Here is a 22,150-nt window from a genome sequence, read left to right as displayed (position 1 = left end):
AAATAATAATAATTAAAGAGTCTAAAATGAGTATTTCGGGTATTATGAAAGGAAATTCTGAATTTCATAAAAAGGATGAAAATTATGGTATTTTTCTAAAGATGTGATTTCGTTAACTCCTTTTTCTAAAACCAGAGTACCAAATGATCAAATAAGACAATTTCGTCTTGAAGAAACATTAAAATGCACGGTAATGAGAGCATGATACTGTGAGACTGAATTTCCTTCGATAACTTAAAGACTGAAAAGAAAACTCAGCCTTATACATTATGAAGTGTATAAGAGGCTATAGTACTGAGTCTCTGACAGTTTATTTCATCAACTATTATAAAATATTAGCTATAAATATATGTCATAGTTTAATTCGAGTACACTGTACTAATTACAGTAACCGCCAAAGGGAAAAACGAATAGCGGTATTAAGGATCTAGCTGGGAACTAAGGACTCCAAGTAAGTTATCCTTTCCCTTTCTTGGATATAACATGAATATACTAGTGCGTGCTTGTAATAGTAGATTACACTAGTTTGTTTGGGTCATTAAGACCAGGGTATGCTTAATCTTACTGTTGCAATGCTTTTGCGTTCTGCGACTAAATGCTAAGCAGGTTTGGGTTGGTGCCAGAACCTTAGCGTACTATATTCCAGGTTGGAGCCAGGACATAGTAAGCTAAAGTCCGGGTTGGAGCCAGGACATGGTAAAATTATAGTCCGAGTTGGAGCCAGGACATGGTAAAATATAGTTTGGGTTGGAGCCAAGACATGGTAAGATAAAGTCTAGGTTGGAGCCAGGACATGGTAAGATAGTCCGGGTTGGAGTTAGGACGTTAAGAGTGATTCTGGGTTAGAGCCAGGATCCTTTGTGTTTGTTTGGATTGATAAAATAGGGTAATTATATATATCTCGAATGTTCTGTGATTTTCTGAGTGCAGGTTATTATGATATGCGTGACATTCATTGTTAGGTACAATGAATGTATTTGATTCTGATATGGCTATTATTTGAGAATTGTATGATAGGGTTGGAACTTAGCCAATAACCTAATAACTGGTAGCGATAACTACCTTAGGTAAACTAGTTACAGGGTTTAGTATACTTGTGTTGTAAGGCTATTCTTACTAAGCGTTTTCGCTTACCCAGTTGTTTCATGTTGTAGGTAAGCACAAAAGAAAAGTTGATCAGTGAGCACCAAAGTTTGCTTGTGGATATGTACATGTGGCCTAACCTGGGGAGGTTTTTAATGGATCACAATTTTGAAAAGAAAAAGTCGAAAGCTCGTTATTACTTTTGGGATAATTACTGTATTATATATATGTGGAGGAGCATTTGTATTTTCATTTGCTAAACTAAAAGTGTGTGCACACGACCTTTTTTTTGTATAGATTTTCGGTATGATGAATTAAAGTGAAAGTTTTAAATTTCTGCTTGATTTTTCGTCTTGTATGTTTTTGGTCGTTACACTATGTGTCTCGGCCACCAAGAGCTAACTCACACACTCTCATTTTAATCCTTCATTTCATTATTTAGTTCAATCACCAAGTGTTACCTCACTCAATTTGTCTCCCTATTTGCTTACCTCTAGTTACCAGCAAGGAAAATAATAATAAAATAAATTGTTAACTAGAAGAGGTTTCCCACTTCTAATGCTCATGCCCACTCTCTCCATTTTTTTCCTTTTTTCTTTTTCTTTTTAATTAATTAAATAAAATAAAAGAAGGACTAAAATAATAAAAAAAAATAATGAATGGGAAAATATATTGCATGCTCACCATGCACATGCACACACACAAATACTCAAGTGCATCTCTACTAACCATGCACCTTAGTGCACCCAACCAAAACTCAAGAAAGCTCTTAAAAATAAAATAATTAAATAACACAATTAACAAAATTAAAGTCACATAATTCCTACCAAATGATTCTAACAATTAAAAATAATTTCGTAACATCTAATAATTAATAATAAAATAAAGCGCACAAATTCATAAAATAAAAAAATGGTGTGCTACACTTCAATTTCCTTTTAATTGTGCACAAATCCTTAAGAAACTTAGCATATTGTTGTACTTGCTTAATGTCCTTAAGGAGTGGAATATTGATTTTAAGTATCTCATTATTTTCCTGCTCAATCTTAGAAGATGGTTATAAGTTGTGACAGATGGTTTTTGTGGCCTTTTCTTCGATGATGGACCAATTGAAGTAGAAGTTTCAACGTCCTCTGGAGAGGATCCTTCTAGGTTTGAATTGTTGTCTCCTTGAGTTGGAATTGGATCTAGTGTTGTTTCTAGGTGAGGTGGTGAGTCAATTTATGTACCACTTTGGAAAGTTATGCCACTAAAAATCTTTATTGGGTTCTTATCAAGTCGTGAAGGAAATTTTCCATAATTATGAACTGCAAAATAGCTCAAAGACGTAACAATTTGTCCCATTGTATTCTCCAAGTTCTGGAAAATTTCTGAGTCTTAAAACTACAGGCAACCAAAATGTTAAGCATGTCCGAAAGAGATGGCTCTTGATCATGTGGAGCTGGATGAGGAGACTGTTGAGGGCGAGGCACAACCAAATGAGATAGTACATCACCATGTCTTCAAAAAAGGTCTATAAATCCCTGAAAAACAAAATCCACAAATAATAGACCAAATTAGTATAAAAAGAGAAAAAAAATATGAATAAAAAATTAAAGTAGAACTTGATGTGTGTCGTTAGCCATACCTAATTCAATTATTAATTTACTTATTACTCATTAAATTATTAGTAAATTGGTAGTATGGGTCGATCCCACAAGGACTATTAATTCCATTTATTATTCGAAAACAAAAGTTAATAAAAATGAGATTTTAAGAATATAGGAATTAAAGAAGAAATAGTAAATAAAATAAATGACGATGAATTCAAGGATTAAAGATATTCAAGAGTTCATTCTCCACAACTAAAAACTTTTTTTTTAATTATTTGTAAATGAAATTATTCCTTATTTACAAATCAAATTATTAACCTTGCAGATAACACAAAAGTAGTCATTATCCCAAATCTCCCTAATATATTTCATTAAAGCGAAGTGCTTTTCATAAATTCTTTTTACTAAACAACCTAATGGAAAAGAACCTTAGATTTAAGGGTATTTACTCATTTGGTACCATGTGTTTTTGCAAAGTATCATTTTGGTATCTTCTATTTTCAATAATTTTCATATAGTACCCTATATTTTAAAATCATACATATTTGGTACCCCGGACTCAGATTTTATAGATAAAATTTAGTCAATATAGCCAACCTGTCATCGGTTATATGTCTATAATTAATAAAATTTAAATTTGAAACTCATATAATTGAAAGCAGTTTGATTAAATTGGTAAAATTTTATAAATTAAATTTGAGTTTAGGGTACTAAATATGTACTATTTTATAATACATAGTACTAAATATGTACAATTTCAAAATACAGGGTACTAAATGAAAATTATTGTAAACACAAGGTACCAAAATGATACTTTGTAAAAATATAGGGTACCAAATGGTTACCTACCCTAGATTAATTCTAGCAAAAATAATTAATTTGAATGGAGATGAGTTAAACGTAACAACAAACCCAATAAGCGTTCGATTAATTTAACCTAGGTTATATTCTTCATCACAATTAAAGATACCTTTGACATTATCCTTAATTTAAAATTATCACAAAAAGTTAGAATTAAAAACAATTAGGGTAATAGAAACACTAAGATGATAGTAGACTATTGAACAACTGCAGCATACCAATTTTTTTTTTATGATTTATTAATTTTGTGCTTTGTTTTATTTTTTATTGTTAAGTGTTAGAAATTATTATTTTTTAATTGTTTGAATTTACTGGTAGGAATTGTATAAATTTAATTGTTAGTTGTTTTATTTATTAATTAATTTAATTAAGTAAGAAAATGAGTTTTGATTGAATGCACCACAGTGCATGGTAGGCAGTGATGCACCTTAGCAATTGGGTGTGTGCATGTGCATGGTTGCATAATGAGCATGCAATGGAATTTCTTGCAATTTATTTCCTTTTATTTGACTTATTTTATTTCTTTAAAAGAATTAAAAAATAAAATAAAAGAAGATGAATGAGGAATGAGTGTGTAAGGCTATAGTGGGAATAAAAGATTTCTTTTCCTTTTTGGTTTTGAAATTGAGTGAGTTGATTGGATGACTATTAACTAAAATAGGAAAAGAGTTGTCATCTTTTATGCACTCTTTATTTTCCTCTAATTAAGAAAAATCAAATAAAAATAAATGAGTGAATATATGAAAAATAGGAAACTTAACCTTTTTTTTATTTGGAATAGTTATTGTCTTAGGTTAGATAAAAGGGAACGAAAGAAAAGAAGAGGCCATTCAAGCTTGGGAGCCGTCGGCCATAGATAGAGGAAGAGAGAGATTGAGCGTGAGATAGAGAGAGAAAGAAAGAAGAGAAAGAAGGAGAAGAGAAGAGGAGGATTTCGAAAAATCCTTAGGTATGTATTCTTGGATTGTTGTTTGAATCCTCTAAGTTATCTTTTTATCTTCTTGATACTAAGAACTTTCTTCTTCTCCTTGTTATGATTTTTGAAATCCCTAGGGGGGTTTGATCAAAGGTAGTGGCCATTGATTTGGGTCCTTGAGTTCTAGCAAGAGAGGTAATGGAAACCTTTTGTCTTACGGTTGTTGTTCTTGTCATTGGATTCTTGTTATTTTGAGAATATTGCTTATGAAAGTTGGTTAATTGTTTTATTATGTAGTTTTGGTTTATGGCATCATTTTATTAATGATCATGGGAGAATCATAATATTTATAAGGCATGACCTCCATAGTACGAGCTCGATGGTATATCCAGCTCATGGTAATTTGGAGATATGGCGTGTCCGCAGATCCCCGAAGACCTGGATACTTTATACAATCGTTCATGGTTAGCCTGTGATATTTAATGTCCCAGATATTAGGAGACTATTTATTTCATGATCAGATCATATCCTAATATAAAAGGGAATATTTCATATTAAGTGTAATAAATATGAAAATCTGTGATTGACTCCCGCGGTTACCCAAACCTGTCCAAGGAATTTATCTATAAATACTGAGAATATTGGACAAGAAAAGGGAGGATAAGCCTGTAATACCGAAACTCTGTCAAAATAGAGAGAAAAGCAGTAATAATATAGACTCGTGGACTAGGTTGATTTTAACCACTAAACCACGTAAAAAGATCAGTGTTCTTGAAAGTTATTTTCTTACTTCGGTTTATAGAGTTTAGGAATGAAGAGAACTTCATTTAACTTGAATAAAAATAATGGCTTTTTAAGTGAAAAACATTTGAATTATCGTTCAGCAGAGGCTGAAGACTCGTTCAAAAAGATGTTGGACTTATCAAGAGGTTGAAGGTTTGAATGGAGAACGTTTTTGAAAACTTTCAAAATATGCTGAGAGAGGCGATATATCGCCCCCTGTAGGCGATATATCGCCTGGGCCAGTATGCCCGAGGCAATCGTGCAACGTTTCGTATTTTTCGTATCTTCGTGCTGCGATATATCGCCCCCTATAGCTGTGATATATCGGCATACGCTGAATATTTAAACACGAAATTACACATTTTTAGCTTAATTTAAATTGAGTAAGCAGCCTTGACTAAGCCTTCTAATGTTTTCAAAGCTGCTGACTGACCCTAGGGTATTCAAATTTTAACCTTAATAGATTTATTCCCCAAAAATACTTAATCATTATTAAATATACACATGAAATGTGCTATTATCTTATTGGGTCTTATCTAAACCTTATAATATAATAAATATTACCCTCAATATCAGTCATATTAATCAAACCTTAGGTTAAAATTAATATTCTTAAACTATAGGTTAAACTTAGAAAATCTACAAGTGTTACTATGAGTGTCCAAATAAATCCCGGTCTGAACCAAAAATCCACAGTCATAAAGATAATACTATTATTACTATAATACTAATATCTAACTAGCTAAGTAAAGTTCTTGGACTCTACAGAAAGGTCAATTCTTACAGACATAAAACCTATGCACTATGGATCTGTTACTTTTGGGAATGGAATTGAAGGTACTGTTCTTGGAATGGGTACTCTTAACTTTGAAGGGTTACCTAAAATTAAAAGAGTGTTACTTGTTGAAGGACTTAAAGCTAACTTTCTTTGCATAAGTAAAATTTGTGATCAAGGTTATACTGTTAACTTTGATAAAGAGAATTGTTTTGTTTTAAACAAGAATGGTGAGAATGTTCTTGAAGGTTTTAGATCTAATGACAATTGCTATACTCTTTTGCCTTCTATTATGTGTCAATCTGTTGTGGGTAATAACACTGATGTGTGGCATGCTAAACTTGGTCACATAAATTTCAAAGCCTTGAAAAAATTGTCACATGAAGGGATTGTTCGTGGTTTACCTAAGCTAGGTAAAGAATCTGATGGTAAGTGCAAGAGTTGTCAACTTGGCAAGCAATTAAAAATTACACATAAAAGTGTTTCTGACATAAACACTTTGAAAGTTTTAGAATTGCTTCACATGGATCTTATGGGTCTAATTCAAATTGAGAGTTTAAATGGGAAAATGTATATTTTTGTTTGTGTGGGTGATTTTTCTAGATATACTTGGGTGGATTTCTTGAAAGAAAAATCTGATACTTTTGATGCATTTAAAACTCTTTGCTTGAAATTAAAAGTTGAAAAAGATTGCAACATTGGAAAAATTGTTCGTATAAGAAGTGATCATGGTAAAGAGTTTGAGAATTCTGTCTATGATGATTTTTTTAAGTCTGTAGGTATTTCTCATGAGTTTTCAGCTCCCAAAACTCCTCAACAGAATGGAGTTGTAGAAAGGAAAAACCGCACTCTTTAAGAAATGGCTAGGGTGATGGTAAATAGCAAAAAATTGACCAAACGGCTATGGGCAGAAGTAATTAACACTGCTTGCTATATCATAAACCGTGTTTTTCTCCGTCCTGGTACATCTAAAACATCTTATAAAATTTGGAAAGGTAAGAAACCAAGTGTGGCTTACTTTCATGTTTTTGGATATGTTTGTTACATTTTGAGAGACAGAGAAAATCTTGGTAAGTTTGATGCTAAAAGTGATGAAGGTGTTTTTATTGGATACTCCACTAACAGTAGAGCTTATCGCGTGTATACACTACTACAAATATAGGCTTTCTCTGCGGTTTTTTTTAAACAATAAATAAAAAGCGCAGTGAAAAGGTTTGAAAGAGTCAAAAAAAGTATATTTAATGTCCGCGCCCTATTTTATTGCGGTTTTAAAACAAAATGCAGTGAAAGGTTTGAATGGGACACTTTTCTCCGCGGTTTTGGGTATAAAACCGCGGAGAAAGGTGGTCTCCACCCACTAAAGCCCAAAAACCTATTTTTCCCACTCATTTCTCATCTTCTTCTTTGTTGAAGTCACGACCAAAGCTCTCTCCCACCACGCCGTCCCTACCCACGGTATGCCCCACATTGTCTATTTCTTTTTTTTTTTTTTTCCATTTCCTTGCATATTAAAGCTTGAAATCATGTATATATACTTAATCTTGAGTTATTTTGAAGTTTTAGGGTAAAAATGAAGAAATATTGTGTGGGTTTAATGGTGGTTTCTATGTATGTTCATATGGTTATTTTTTGTAATATTTTTTAAATTTTATATAGGATTGGAGGACATTTTCATTGTTTAAAACGTGTATTGATCACTAAAACTTGATTTCTTTAATGTATATTTCGGTTTAGGGTATTTTTGTATTATTTTATTTAGAATAATGTTGTTTACATAATTTTTTATATTAAAAATTAGTGCTTGCATAATTTTGTATATTATTTAGGTAATGATTTTTTTAAAGTATATTTTTGTTAATTATATTATTTTAGGATAAATTCAATTACCATATATTTACTAATGTTTAACTTTTTATTGTAGGAAATATTTGTTTGAGTGTGAGCTCCCACTCAAGGTTGAAATATTTGTTCGAAGTTGAAATTGGTGAATATTAATTTTTAAGGTAAGTAGTAATTACTACTTAATTTTTTATTTTTATTTTTATATTTACAAACTATTGTTAGAGGAGTTTGAATATATTAGATATTCATCCATAGTGAAGTAGGTTCTGAGATAAAATTGTTTGCTGCGGAGATAACAGAAGGTTGAGAACATGTGTGCCTTAGTGAAGTAGGATCTGCGAATTTTCTGTGTGCTGCGGTGACTTATGGTTGAGAACATGCATGTTGTTTGTTATATGTTTTGTTTGATGTGAATTTATAGGTAGATAACTTGGGATATGCTATAAATACAGAGGAAACTCTGCCCAATTTTTTTTTTGATGATATTAGTTGAACATGTTTTATAAGTTACTATATATAATAATAATGCTTTTGTTTTTGTTGAAATTTTAAATACATATGAATTTTGGATATGTTATTGAAATAAATGAAACTCTGTCCATTTCATTTTATAATTTAATAATTGAACATAATTTTAGAGTATTACTATACTAATTTTCTTTTCATTATCAACTTAGGAATTAGGTAGATATTATCATTATGGATAAGTCATGGATTCTTGAGAATAGAGAAACACAACAATTTCAAGATGGATTCAACCAATTTTTAGAATTTTACCAAACAAATTGTAGTGATCCGGAAAGAATTCATTGTCCATGTATAGATTGTGGTAATGGAACAAAAGGAAATATTACCATGATAAAAAATCATGTATTTTGTCAGGGATTTGATACAAGTTATCGTACATGGTATTGGCATGGGGAATCATTGAAAAATAATAATCCATATCCATTCGGGAGGCGAGGGGTTGATGATTTGTGTTATAGTGATTTTGACGATCATCCTATGGAATTGCTCGATGAAGCACAAGAAGAGTTTGTTGATGATCCTTCAAAATTTGATAAATTGGTTAGAGATGTAGATAAACCATTATTCAATAGTTGTCTGAAACAAAGATTACCAACGATGGTAAAATTTTACAACATAAAAGCAGAAAATGGAGTTAGTGATAAATGTTTTAGTCAATTTTTAGCTGCTTTTAAAGAGATTTTGCCGTCAGATAATTGCTTCCCTAAGTCTACGTATGAAGTGAAGAAAACTTTAAATTGCATAGGCTTGAAGTATGAGAAGATCCATGCATGTCCGAATGATTGTGTGTTATATCGTAAAGAGTATGCAGACATGGACACTTGCCCAGAATGTGATTCACCCCGCTACAAACCTAACAAGAGTAAGGAGATCAAGAAACTTATTCCTCAAAAAGTGATGTGGTACTTGCCTTTGATTCCGCGGCTGAAGCAATTATATCGAAGTGCAGAACACTCTGAAAACTTAATATGGCATGAGACTAGGCGAGTGAAAGATGGTAAACTTCGACATCCTGCAGATTCGCAGGCTTGGAAAAAAGTTAATAACTTAAATCCAGAATTTAAAACTGAAGCAAGACATCTTCATCTAGGTCTAGCTGCTGATGGTGTAAATCCACATAAATCTCTAAGTAGTAGGCATAGTTCGTGGCCTGTCTTCCTTGTTATGTACAATCTTCCTCCGTGGTTAGTGATGAGAAGAAAGTTTTTGATGCTCACGTTAATGATTTCAGGCCCAAAACAACCGGGACACGATATAGATGTTTATTTGGCACCATTAATTGATGATTTGAAAGATTTGTATGAAAATGGTGTTGAGGCATATGACGGTTTTAAGAAAGAAGTCTTTAACTTAAAAGCTGTTTTGTTGTGGACTGTTAATGATTTCCCAACTTATGGTAATCTATCAGGGTTAAGCACAAAAGGTTACCAGGGATGTCCAATATGTTGCACTAACACAAAGGCTATTCATCTGTCTAATGGGCACAAAATTTGTTATATGGGTCATAGACGATATTTGCCCCTAAATCATCATTATAGGGACAAAATAAAAGCATTTGATGGTGATAAAGAATAAGGTGTTGCTCCTTTGCCACTTTCGGGGCAACAAATTCTTAAAGAAGTAGAGAAAATTGATTTCAAGTATGGAAAAATGCAGAAAAATAAGAAAGTAAGTGGATGTTTCCAAAGGAAATGAATTTTTTTTCGTCTCCCTTACTGGAAAGATTTACTTGTTCGACATTGTTTGGATGTCATGCATATAGAAAAAAATGTGTGCGAAAGTATTATAGGTACATTACTTGATATTCCCGGTAAAACTAAGGATGGTTTAACTAGTCATTTAGATCTTGTTGAAATGGGTATACGAACTGATTTAGCACCTGAACAGAAAGGTAAATGCACATATTTACCTCCTGCTTGTTTCACGTTGTCCAGAGAAGAGAAAAAAGTTGTATGTAAATCATTTGCAGAGATGAAAGTGCCTGATGGCTATTCATCCAACATTCGAAACTTGGTATCCATGGGAGATTTGAGGCTGATGGGTATGAAATCACATGACTGTCATATGTTGATGCAACAATTACTTCCGATTGCTATTCGGTCAGTATTACCGAAAAAAGTTCGAGATTGTTTAACGAATGTTTGCATATTCTTCAATCATTTATGCGGAAAAGAATTAGAAATGAAAAAATTGGATGCATTGCATTATAAGATAGTGGAAACTCTATGCAACCTTGAAATGTTTTTTCCGCCATCCTTCTTTGACATTATGATTCATTTAATGGTTCATCTAGTAAGGGAAGCCAAGTTGTGTGGACCAGTTTGGGCGAGATGGATGTATCCATTTGAAAGAAGTATGAAGGTGTTGAAAAGTTATGTGCGTAATCATTATCGTCCTGAAGCTAGTATGGTTGAATGTTATATATCGGAAGAGGCAGTAGAATTTTGCTCAGAATACATGAGTGGGGTTGAAGCAATCGGAATCAGCATACCACGAAATAACTGAGATGGAGTTGATAAAGGACTACGAGGGAATGGAACAGTGACCACCGTGTCTAGGGCAGAATTAGATCAAGCTCAATTAGTTGTGTTGCAAAATAATCCTGAGATTCAATCATATATAATGTAAGTAGAAAATATATTTCAATCATATATATTAGAGTAGTGATTTTCTTTTTTTTGTTTAAAATTTTTGTTATTTCTTTTATGTTTCAGTGATCACATAGAGTTATTACGGTCGACGATTCCAAACAAGATTAAAAATAAACAAAAATGGGTTATAGATGAGCATAATAAAACGTTTTGCCAGTGGCTGAAGAATACAATTTTGATGAAGTTGGGAGAAAAAAATCATGGACTGTCGACTGAGTTGAAGCGCATATCTCTTGGAGCAAGCATTGATGTAATAAAGCATCAAGCTTACATTGTTGAAGGGAAACGATTTCATACTAAGTCAAGAGATGATGCTCGGCTGGTTCAAAATAGTGGAGTAAGTGTAGTCGCAGAAGCTATGCATTTTGCCAGTGCAAAAGATAATAACCCAATTTCAGGCACAATGACATACTACGGGGTTGTTGAAGAAATATGGGAGCTAGATTATTCATTATTTCGTATTCCTCTTCTTAAATGTTCTTGGGTAGACAACAATACTGGAATTAAAACTGACGAACTTGGATTCACTCTGGTTGATTTAAGCAAGAAGGGAAGCAAGAACGATCCTTTTATCATGGCTTCCTAAGCGAAACAAGTGTTTTACATTCTTGATCCAGTTAATGATAAATGGTCCATTGTTTTATCAGTTCCCGAGCGGAAGTTCTCAGAAAAAGAAGAGTACGATGAAAATTATGATTTATATCATGACTGTTTCATTGTTGGACAACCGATACATTAACAAGTTGAGAATATTCAGGAACATGATAATGAAAGCGATAGCGATGATCATGATAATCTTAGAACAGACATCGAAGAAGGAATATGGGTCGATTGTGAATCGACCAGAAATAAAATAAGAAAAAGAAGAAAACATGTTTAGTAAGTTATATAATTCATTAATACTTGTGATTATTTATTTGTATAATGCATTAACACTTGTGATTATTTATTTGTATAATGCATTAACACTTGTAATTTGTGTGATGCAGATGGTGGATAAAAGAGATGACAAAGAGAAACAACAAGGTCGTGGTAAAACAAGAATGAGTTACATGACCCAACAAAAAGCCAAAGGAATCAAGAAAAATCTTCAATGGAACAATTTGGGACAACCAATAGGTGATGTGTATACAAACATGATATCATATCTTGGATCTAGAGTACGAGCCACGATTTCTATCAACTCAGGTTATTGGAGGAAGGTCCCACAAGATTTGAAAGATGGTCTATGGGAGGATATCATTGTAAGAAATTATCATTATGATATTTATTTATTTATTTATGTGTGATATCTAAATTTAATAATTACTTTTCTTAATTATATTCTCAGGGTGGTCACAACATTCCTCAAACCTTCAAATGTGAGATTTTGAAAAAAGCTGGTCAAATAATGAGAGATTTTAAAAGTGAACTCACTACCGAGTACATCAAACCTTTGGCTGAAATGGGTATGATGGAAGAACTCAAATTTCCCCCAAAGAGGTATAGCGATATAATTGACGAGAGAGAATGGTTACAATTTGTAACTAGTCGTCTAAGTCCAGACTTTCAAATAGTGCATCAAGAACAAAAAAAACGTGCATTACTAATGAAGTCAAGGCATCGAACCTCTCGTAGAGGAATGGCTAATATAAGAGAAGATTTGGTAAGTATATTTGATATTATAGTTTAAATAATGGTTGATATTATCGCAACATATAACTATAATTATCTTGTACAATGCAGAAAAAAGAACGAAATATTCAAAATCCAGAGAGGTATCAAGTTTGGCTTAGATCGCGTGAAAAAAATAAAGTTCTTGTGACAGAGCTAGACCGACAAATTGCCAAAAAGATAGTAAGTTTTCTAAGGTTTAAGAATCAATATATTGTTTTTATTTATATAAACTAATTTAACCAAATAATATCTTGAGTAGGAGGACGTCAAAGAAAAATTGATTCGTGGCGAAATTACAGCTCAGGGTCGAGATGACATCTTGACTCAAGCATTAGGGACACCAGAACACCCAGGTCGTGTTCGAGCTGGCGGGTATAATAATTTATAATAGTTGTTTTCTTTTAAGAATTATTTAGATTGGTTTATTGATGGACTTTATTGATTTTTTTTGTAGGTTCACTGCGACCGTTTCCAAAATGTTTGGAAAAAAACATAAAACAATGACTGCAAGAGAGGAGATTGCTCGACTAAAAGCTGAGATTGAAGAGCTAAAAAGACATAAATTTAGCACAGAAGAGGAATTAGCTCAAAATGAAGAATATAATGAGGAAAACGATGAGTTTGGATACTACGATGAAGGGCAATTTGATGAGGGGCAATATTATGAGAATACAAGTAATGAAGTCTATCGACCTGCCCCCAACGCAGATGATCATTTTCATCAAACCGAAGACTATCCTTTTGATGAAGATGATGGATCATCAATTTATGAGTCTCCGCCACCACCAAGCTATGAAGTTTATTTGTGTTCTGATAATATTGACAATGTGGTGGCTAAGGGTGTACTCATTGTACCAAACATGGGTAGCCAAATTACCGTCCATGGAAATGTACTTGATGATTCAGTTCCGAGGGTTTGGCTTATAGATGTCTTACAAGAAGAAGCTGAGATCCCTATTCCCTTTGGTAACGTACGATATGTTGGGGACGCACGAGACACATTCCTGCCTTGGCCTAAAAATTTAATTGTCGCTTGTCAGGTATAAAATTATTTGCTTAGATATTTAAATTTTATTTTTAAATGGGTACACTATACTGATATGTTTAATGCTATTATGTAGGGTCCATCTTCATCTAATCACAAATCCCTATCACGAAGCCCACATTTATCATCAGTTGGAACTCACGTAGTCATCCCCGCTGAAATAACCTAACCAGAACCTTCAAATTGGTTAATAGATAACCAATGGGACAAAATTGATCTGAGTCTAAAATTTATAGTGAAGGAGTATTATTCCAATGAAGGAATAGATGGGGTTGTACAAGTTCCCATTGACCTGGAGTTTATAGGAGAACGCGAGGCTATCTTCATCACTTCGGAAGACGTTTATCAAGCAGCCTCCATGGATAATATTGGATCCTCAGCTATGCTGTTTGGTATGAGGTATGTATCAATCCGTTATGTCATTACAAACTATTAGAGGAGTTTGAATATATTAGATATTCATCCGTAGTGAAGTAAGTTCTGAGATGAAATTGTGTGCTGCGGAGATAACAGAAGGTTGAGAACATGTGTGTCTTAGTGAAGTAGGTTCTGCGAATTTTGTGTGTTGCGGTGGCTTATGGTTGAGAACATGCATGTTGTTTGTTGTATGCTTTGTCTGAATTTAATTTATAGGTTCTAATAATTTTGGATATGCTATAGAAACAGAGGAAACTCTGCCCAATTTTTTTTTTACGATATTAATTTATTAATTGAAAATGTAATATGAATGATTGATTCTCTACAGATGCATTTGGGAAAGCATGCACCCAAATTCACGACAATTATATAAATTTTTTGACACCGAACATCTTTCTATTGGCAATGATGAAAGTAAAAACTATACGGTGGATCTTATAGCCAAATGGATGATGACTATGGATAGACGAGGCCAAATATATTTCATTCCTTGGATTGTTGAGTAAGAACGAACTACTTAAACATTATCACTACTATGGTTAAATTTTAATTTTATAATAATTATATTTTATTATTATTTTAGTCGACATTGGATGTTGGTGCTCGTGATGATGCGGGGGATGACCATAATTTTGGACCCTTTAAAAAATCATAAATCTCCACCAATAATTACGGAGGTTATGGAAAAGTAAGTTCTTCAATTGTAATGTATGCATTATTAATTTTTAAAAGTTGAGAGCATAATATGTATTTAATTAATTTTAATTTTTGTAGAGCATACGCACAATGTTTGGAAAATGAATACATCGGTACATTTACAAAATTGGTGAGAGGTTCTTGTCCAAAACAACCTGAAAGTCATGAATGTGGTTATTATGTACTAAGATACATTTATGATCTTGTAAATGCACCGAATCCAGCAGAAGTTATCAAGAAGAAAGTATGTTATATTTTAAACTCTTTTTTGCTTAAGAAAAACTAGATATAGTATTTAATTATCTAATCTATATTAACTTTTCAATTTTGCAGTGGTTTGACAAAAAGCAATTCAATGTCAAAGAGGATCTACTACCACTACAAAGTGATTGGTTAGCTAGATTAATGCCATTTGTTTATGAAATCTAAATTTTTGTATGTATGTAAGATTAAAGTGCTAACTTATATTGGTTAGAATGATTAAAGTCTTTGATTCATTACTAGCCAATTATTTTGTATTAGATATGAAATGTATATATAACAATTTAACAAATTAGTTATACTATTGAAAATAATTATTTATAATTAAAATTGAAAATTAATTCTTTTTAGAAATAAAAATGCTGGGTTATCAACCGAAATTGAAATTTATTTTTTTTATTAAGCTCTTTTCTCCGCGGTTTGCTTATTACAACCGCAGAGAAAGCTTTCTTTTCTCCGCGGTTGGCTTACTACAACTGCAGAGAAAAGTGTAGCTTTTCTCCGCGGTTTGCGTAACACTTTTCTCTGCGGTCGAATACACTGCACTTTTCAATACTCTCGAAAACCGCAGTGTATTGAGTAAAAAAACCGCAGAGAAAGGCCTTTTTTGTAGTAGTGATAACATGAGAACCCAAACTGTAATGGAGTCAGCTAACGTTGTTATTGATGATGTCATGGATCTTTCTGAGTTTCCTACTGAAGAAGAAATTGATAGGTTTATTGATGAACCTACTGAAAAACATGAAGAAGCTTTTGTCAGTGATACTACTGTTGCAACATCTGGTCTGTCTGTTCCAACAGATCACGAATTCGATGAAACAGATTCTAGATAGACAGAAAAGGAATTTCCAGAAATTATTTCGGATGAAGTCCAAAAGGAGCCATCAACCAGAGTTAAATTAAATCATCCAGCAGATTTAATACTTGGAAATCCAAAAGACAGTATAGTCACAAGAAGAAGGTTTAGTAATGTTGTTCAATTTGTTTGTTTCCTATCTTTACTTGAGCCTAAAAATGTGAAAGAAGCTTTAACTGATGAAAACTGGATTAAAGCTATGCAGGAGGAATTGGAACAATTTTTTAGAAACAAAGTGTGGATTCTTGTGCCAAGACCATTGCATACCAATATTATTGGTACAAAATGGATTTTCAAGAATAAATCTGATGAATTTGGTACAGTTGTGCGAAATAAAGCAAGATTAGTGGCACAAGGGTACACACAAGTGGAAGGAATAGACTTTGACGAAACATTTGCACCTGTTGCAAGACTTGAATCAATTATATTATTATTGTCTATTGCTTGTTTGATTGGTTTCAGGTTGTTCCAAATGGATGTTAAATCTGCATTTCTTAATGGGATCTTGAATGAAGAGGTATATGTTGAACAACCCAAAGGGTTTGAAGATCCCCATGCACCTGATCATGTTTACAAATTGGAGAAAGCTCTTTATGGTTTGAAGCAAGCCCCTTGGGCTTGGTATGAGAGACTCACTCAATTTCTTGTTTCTCATGGATACAAAAGGGGTGGAGCAGATAAAACTTTATTTATCAAAAATATTAAATCTAACATAATTATTGCTCAGATTTATGTTGATGATATTGTGTTTGGTTCTACTTCTCACAATGAGGTGCAGGTATTTGTGAAACAAATGAAAGAGGATTTTGAAATGAGCATGGTGGGAGAATTGACCTATTTCTTAGGTTTGCAAGTCAAGCAGTTAGATGAAGGCACATTTGTTTCTCAAAGCAAATATGCTAAGAACTTGGTAAAAAAAATTGGACTTGAAAGTTCAAAGATTGCCAAAACACCAATGGGAACAAATGTGAAGCTATCCAAAGATGAAAATGTTGTTAAAGTTGATCCTACACTGTATTGGAGCATGATTGGTAGTCTTCTTGATCTCACTGCTAGTAGACCTGATTTGAGTTATAGTGTTGGTGTGTGTGCCAGATACCAAGGAAATCCTATGGAGTCTCATGTTGCAGCTATCAAAAGAATCATTCGATATGTTCATGGGACTGTTGATTATGGTATTTGGTATTCAAAAGAAACTAACTCAAATCTAGTATGTTTTAGTGTTGCTGATTGGGCCAGTAACACTGATGACAGAAAAAACACTAGTGGAGGATGTTTCTACTTGGGAAATAATCTAGTTTCTTGGCACAGCAAGAAACAAATTCTATTTCTCTCTCAACAGCTAAGGCTGAATACATTGCAGCAGGAAGTTGTTGTGCACAATTTTTGTGGATGAAACAAATGATGATGGATAATGGATTTGATCTTGACATTTTAACTATTTTTTGTGATAATACAAGTGCAATTAATATTTCAAAAAACCCTATGCAACATTCACGTACTAAACATATTGATATTCGTCATCATTTCATAAGAGAATTAGTTGAAAATAAAGTTCTTATCTTGGAATATATTGAAATACATAAACAGATTGTTGATCTTTTCACTAAAGCTCTTGATTTGGTTTGCTTTGATTTCCTCCAAAAATCTTTGGGGGTTTGTTCTCTTTAAATTTACTTGTTATTGTGTTGTTCTCTTGATCAAATGTGTGTTGTTTAAGTTTAAGAAAATTGTCAATTAATTTGAAAATTTTGTTGTGTGTCAAGCTAGATAATCTGACTTGTGTTTATGAGATTTTAGATGTATATTCTTGAGAAAAAAAATAAAATAAATTCCTCCTAGGCATATTCTAGTCAATCAATCAATGTTTAATGTTTGAGCTTCCTTTTGTGTAGCATTGTTTCAAGCTCCTGTGCAAGAATAGAGCTACCTACATCAGTGTGTGAAAGCCATCTTTTGAGTAAGTTGGAACTTTGTAATTTGGAGTTATGAAGAGGATACTCTACCATAGAAAAGGGCTACCACTAGTGTAGTGTGACAACATCTTCATGGGTTACAATTATTTAAAATTTCAAAAAAGATTTATTTGTCATTGGGCAATGTTCCCTTGCATACACTGTCACACACTTATGCTTGAAACTATGCAAGAAAAATTGTACACAATTTATAAAAAAAAAATGATGTGTAAGACTCGTACATGTTGATTGATTAACTTATGAATATGTGTCTGTGACTGAATTGTGCATTATTTCTCTCGAATATTCTTTCTAATTTTTTCATTTTCACAAGTGTTCTTATCCATGGTATACACTAACACTTATTTTTAGTTGCTTGATTCTATTCTTTTCAAGATGCCTCTCATTGATCAAAGCAGATATTTTCGATTGGGTTTTATTTTTGTGCATTTTTATATAGATATATATATTTGATTAACAAGGAAATTCATGGTGGATCGAATCTTTGTGGTAATTTGTGAAATTGTGCATTATTTTGTGTGATTTAATATAGTCTTTGTCTCCAAGGAATTTATTTTGTCCACTTACTCTATTTGGAATACCATGATTTGTCTCTTTATTGTTTTGTACTTTGTTTAGCATTTTTTTTAAAAAACAAATAAATGGGAGAGATCACATCTGATCGTGTAGGAGTATAGTTTGTATTCTTGTCCTTTTTTTTGTTTTCCTCAATTATCTCTTTTCATTTAATAAAGAAAAAATATATAAAAAGGGAAAAGTTCAATAGGAAGATCGTGTGGGGTTTTGGTTACCTTTTTAGTGTTGATATTCTCTATTTATTTTATTTCCTTTTATAAAATAAAATCAACAAAAAGGTGTAAGTTTGTTATCTTGATCATTGTAATAAGGTTTGTTTCCTTTTATTTTTTAAATAAACAAAAAAAAAAAAGGGAAACCTCTTTTTATCGTGGGTGTCTTAAATGGGAAAGTTCTGTCCTTAAAAAGCTTGTCACTTACCCACTTTCTCCTCATCCACATTCCCTCTAAGCCTCTTCTTCTTCTTCTTATTTTTTTCTCATTTTTTTTGTAAGTGTTTGCTGCTTTTCAAAGAAGGAACAATGGTGAAAACTCATGGAGCTTCCTCTAAGAAGACCCCTGTGACTCAATCCAGGAAGTTGCCCTCTCCGTCGCCTCCATCTGCTCTAGCACCAACGGCATCTGTTGGGAAAACTCCCAAATCCAAGGCATACAAGAAGGTGTTCTCTCTCTTTATTGAATACCCCATGGTGTGTCCAGATATCACGGCTGATATTGTCAACAATGCACCACCATCTGAAGTGGTGGTGCCCTTTCGAGCAAAGAACCAAGAACCAATCTCCTTTTCTGATTGAATTGTCTCTGGCGGCTAGGGAAAAATCCAAATCTGTTTCATCCTCTTCCAAAGATGCTGCTGCTGGGTTACTCAAGCTGCCCATGAAGCCGAGCCAGTCCAAGAAAAACTCTGTGGCTCCAAAAAGAAAATTGGGGTTGGACTCGTCTTCTTTCCCCTTGACTGCTGCCAAGAAAAGATTGAAGGCTTATCCCCCTTCTCCGTCTTCCTCTGAATCTGAACCCAAGGAAGCAAAATCCGAGTCTGAAGACACCCATGATACCACCTTATCTGATGAATCTGTTCTTGACAATGTTGAATCAGAGGCAGAGTCTAATGAGCCAGAACAAGAAGACGTTGTCCCTACTGAACAAGAAGCCAAATCTGACACAGAGCCAGTTGCAACTCCATTGTCATCCAAGGCTAAAGGCAAGAGACCTATCTCTGATTCTACACCATCTCCAAGACTCTCAGGTGTTAATTTCAAACCTCATTCTTCTATTTTTTGTTATAATGACAATGCTCGTGATATGGTGCTCTATGCTCAACGGAAATTTCTCATTGAGAGAAATTATGTCTTGAGTGATCATCGTCCTTATGGTGTGCTAACAATGCTTCAAGATCGAAAATGGACAGGTTCTTTGGTTAAATTTATTGGTTTTGTGGATAGAATAGTCAAGGAATTCTATGCCAATCTTACTAATGAAATTATTGACCCTAAATCTCCTCTGTATTATAAAGTGTATGTTAGGGGCCATTGGTTCTCTTTTTCTCCACAAGATATTGCACATGCTTTGCATCTTCCTCTTGATGTTGAGGATGATGATGATCTTGCCTCTCTTAACAAGGATGAGGTTATCACTGAATTAGTAGGGAAAAAATGGTATGGCCACCTAATACAGTCATCTAGGCACCAATCTCACCTACACTTATGCTGTTCTCCATAAGTTTTCCACAACGAATTGGAAACCAACTTCTCACACCGCAACTATCTCATTTGACATGGCTTCCTTTTTGTACAAAGTGGGGACCGAAATTGGTATAGACTTGGCTATGTTTATCTATGATCAAATCATTGGATTTCGAAAAGGTAATAGGAGAAACTTGAATATTCCTTTTCCTCAAGTTATTTATAAAGTGTTGAGTATGCAGAAAAAAGATCTCAAGCGTGATCAAGAAGACTTGGTGGCTCTAACTACTGTTGCTTCCTACAAAGCCTCTGCTCCAACTACTGAAGCCGCTGATGCTCCATCAACCAAGAAAGCCAAGCCTCAATCTCTAAAGTTTTCCTCGGATGACATTCCTCTTGAATCCTCCTCTATTCCCACAGATTCAGGACCTGTTGCTATAGAACTAGCTGCTGTTCGAGCCTTTGTTGATTCTTTGGCTGCTCGAGTGATGACAATTGAAGGAATGTAACATTCTATTTTGGGATGCTGTCCAAACTCTGTCCAAGGATCCAGCTATTTATTTTTCCTTTTTTTATGTCTTTTGTCCTAAGAACATTGATTCTTTCTTTGTCATAGGATTATTGTCTTTATTTTTGCATTATGTTTCTTTGGCTTCTTTTAAAGACACAAAGGGGGAGAGTAGATACCTCCAAAAACTGCTTTGTTTGTTGTTTTCTTTAACTCTGGACCTTCTTATTTTGAGAGGGAGTTAAGTCTTAGTTTCTTTATATGTTTCTTACAAGTTAATGCATGTTTGCAGGGGGAGTTTTTTCTCTTTACTGTCACTAACATTTGTGTTACAGGTTTTTTTTTTAATTAATTTTGTCTATCAAATTGCCAAAGGGGGAGATTGTAAAATCTTTTTAATGGCATATTTGATAAAATTGACAAAATTAATTAAAGATGTATTTACGAAATATATTGTGTGGTATTTTCGAAATGGATTGGTGTGAAATGTTTTCTAAATCAGATTATTCTATATATGTTAATAAAATAAATATATAATTTCCTATAAAAGATTATCTTGTCTTAACTTTTGTATATATGGAAATTATTGGTATTTATTTTTTGATCTGATTTGTTTGGCTAGAAACCGTTTACAGATTGCAGAGATAATATATTGTTTCCTTATTTATTTAAGGAAATTGGGTTTAAAAACTGTCCAAGTTCAATGAATTTGTTTGAACGGATTACCAGTCTGTTTGAACAGATTCTAATTTATTGGCTGATTGGTTTCTGATTTGTTTTCCACGACCTAAAGGGATTCTAAAGGGTATATAGTCATCCTTAGGTCATTGGTTTTTATCATCTCTCTTGGTGTATTATTTTCCAAATATTTTTCAAGTTTTAGAGAGAGTTTTTTATTGTGTGAAGAACTTGAGTCCAACAAGTTCTTAGTGGTTTATTACAGTGTACTTCTGTATTATTTTTCTTTGTGCTAATTGTGCAGGTTGAACAAACTCGGACATTGTTCATCAAGCTTCGGGAGAAGTCTTGCTTGTGAGTCACTCTTCGGGAGGAAAAGTACAAGTGTTATGATTTGAAGCGAGTTCAAGATCTTAGCACTTCAGATATTTGATTAGGAGTTTAGATTACAACAGTTGCGACAAATTCAAGAGGGAGTCTTTATTTGTATAAGTCAATTTGGTTTTTTAATCATTTAGATATTCTTCTAATATATATCATTCTCTGGGCGTGGCCCCGTGGACTAGTAGCAATCTGCAAAGATTGATGAACTCACGTATAATTTCGTGTGTTCTTTACTTTTTGTTCGCTTTTATCTTTCTGGTGATAAACTGCTTAAACATATCTGGTTTCTGTTCAAACAGTTTTTGTGTCCATTTAAATATTTCTATAACAGTACATCAATTAATTATTTAATTTGAATAATTAAGTTGGTAATCATAAAGAGTG

The 22,150-nt window shown here is 33.2% G+C and overlaps 2 protein-coding genes across 2 annotated transcripts; both read left to right on the top strand.

Annotated features, from left to right (window-relative positions):
- The first annotated feature begins 12,589 nt into the window (after positions 1-12,589).
- Positions 12,590-13,825, top strand: LOC133822027 (uncharacterized). The gene is made up of 5 exons (XM_062254227.1): positions 12,590-12,676; positions 12,757-12,867; positions 12,947-13,059; positions 13,142-13,362; positions 13,809-13,825. The coding sequence occupies exons 1-5, from the start codon at positions 12,620-12,622 to the stop codon at positions 13,823-13,825; spliced, it is 519 nt and encodes a 172-aa protein (XP_062110211.1). The 5' UTR covers positions 12,590-12,619.
- A 207-nt stretch (positions 13,826-14,032) lies between these two features.
- LOC133818357 (uncharacterized) lies at positions 14,033-15,265 on the top strand. The gene is made up of 4 exons (XM_062251187.1): positions 14,033-14,131; positions 14,478-14,651; positions 14,733-14,837; positions 14,924-15,265. The coding sequence occupies exons 1-4, from the start codon at positions 14,091-14,093 to the stop codon at positions 15,129-15,131; spliced, it is 528 nt and encodes a 175-aa protein (XP_062107171.1). The 5' UTR covers positions 14,033-14,090; the 3' UTR covers positions 15,132-15,265.
- The last annotated feature ends 6,885 nt before the right edge of the window (positions 15,266-22,150 follow it).

Source organism: Humulus lupulus, chromosome 1 (assembly GCF_963169125.1).
Source record: "Humulus lupulus chromosome 1, drHumLupu1.1, whole genome shotgun sequence".
Classification (NCBI taxonomy): domain Eukaryota; kingdom Viridiplantae; phylum Streptophyta; class Magnoliopsida; order Rosales; family Cannabaceae; genus Humulus; species Humulus lupulus.
Note: the sequence above shows the minus strand (reverse complement) of the source record. Positions and strands in the feature narration are given on the sequence as shown.

Coding starts and splice junctions, on each gene's coding strand:
- LOC133822027 (XM_062254227.1), top strand. CDS start 12,620: ATGAAGTCAAGGCATCGAACCTCTCGTAGAGGAATGGCTAATATAAGA. Junction 12,677..12,756: donor CTAATATAAGAGAAGATTTG/GTAAGTATATTT, acceptor TGTACAATGCAG/AAAAAAGAACGAAATATTCA. Junction 12,868..12,946: donor GACAAATTGCCAAAAAGATA/GTAAGTTTTCTA, acceptor TATCTTGAGTAG/GAGGACGTCAAAGAAAAATT.
- LOC133818357 (XM_062251187.1), top strand. CDS start 14,091: ATGGATAATATTGGATCCTCAGCTATGCTGTTTGGTATGAG. Junction 14,132..14,477: donor GCTATGCTGTTTGGTATGAG/GTATGTATCAAT, acceptor GATTCTCTACAG/ATGCATTTGGGAAAGCATGC. Junction 14,652..14,732: donor TTCATTCCTTGGATTGTTGA/GTAAGAACGAAC, acceptor TTATTATTTTAG/TCGACATTGGATGTTGGTGC.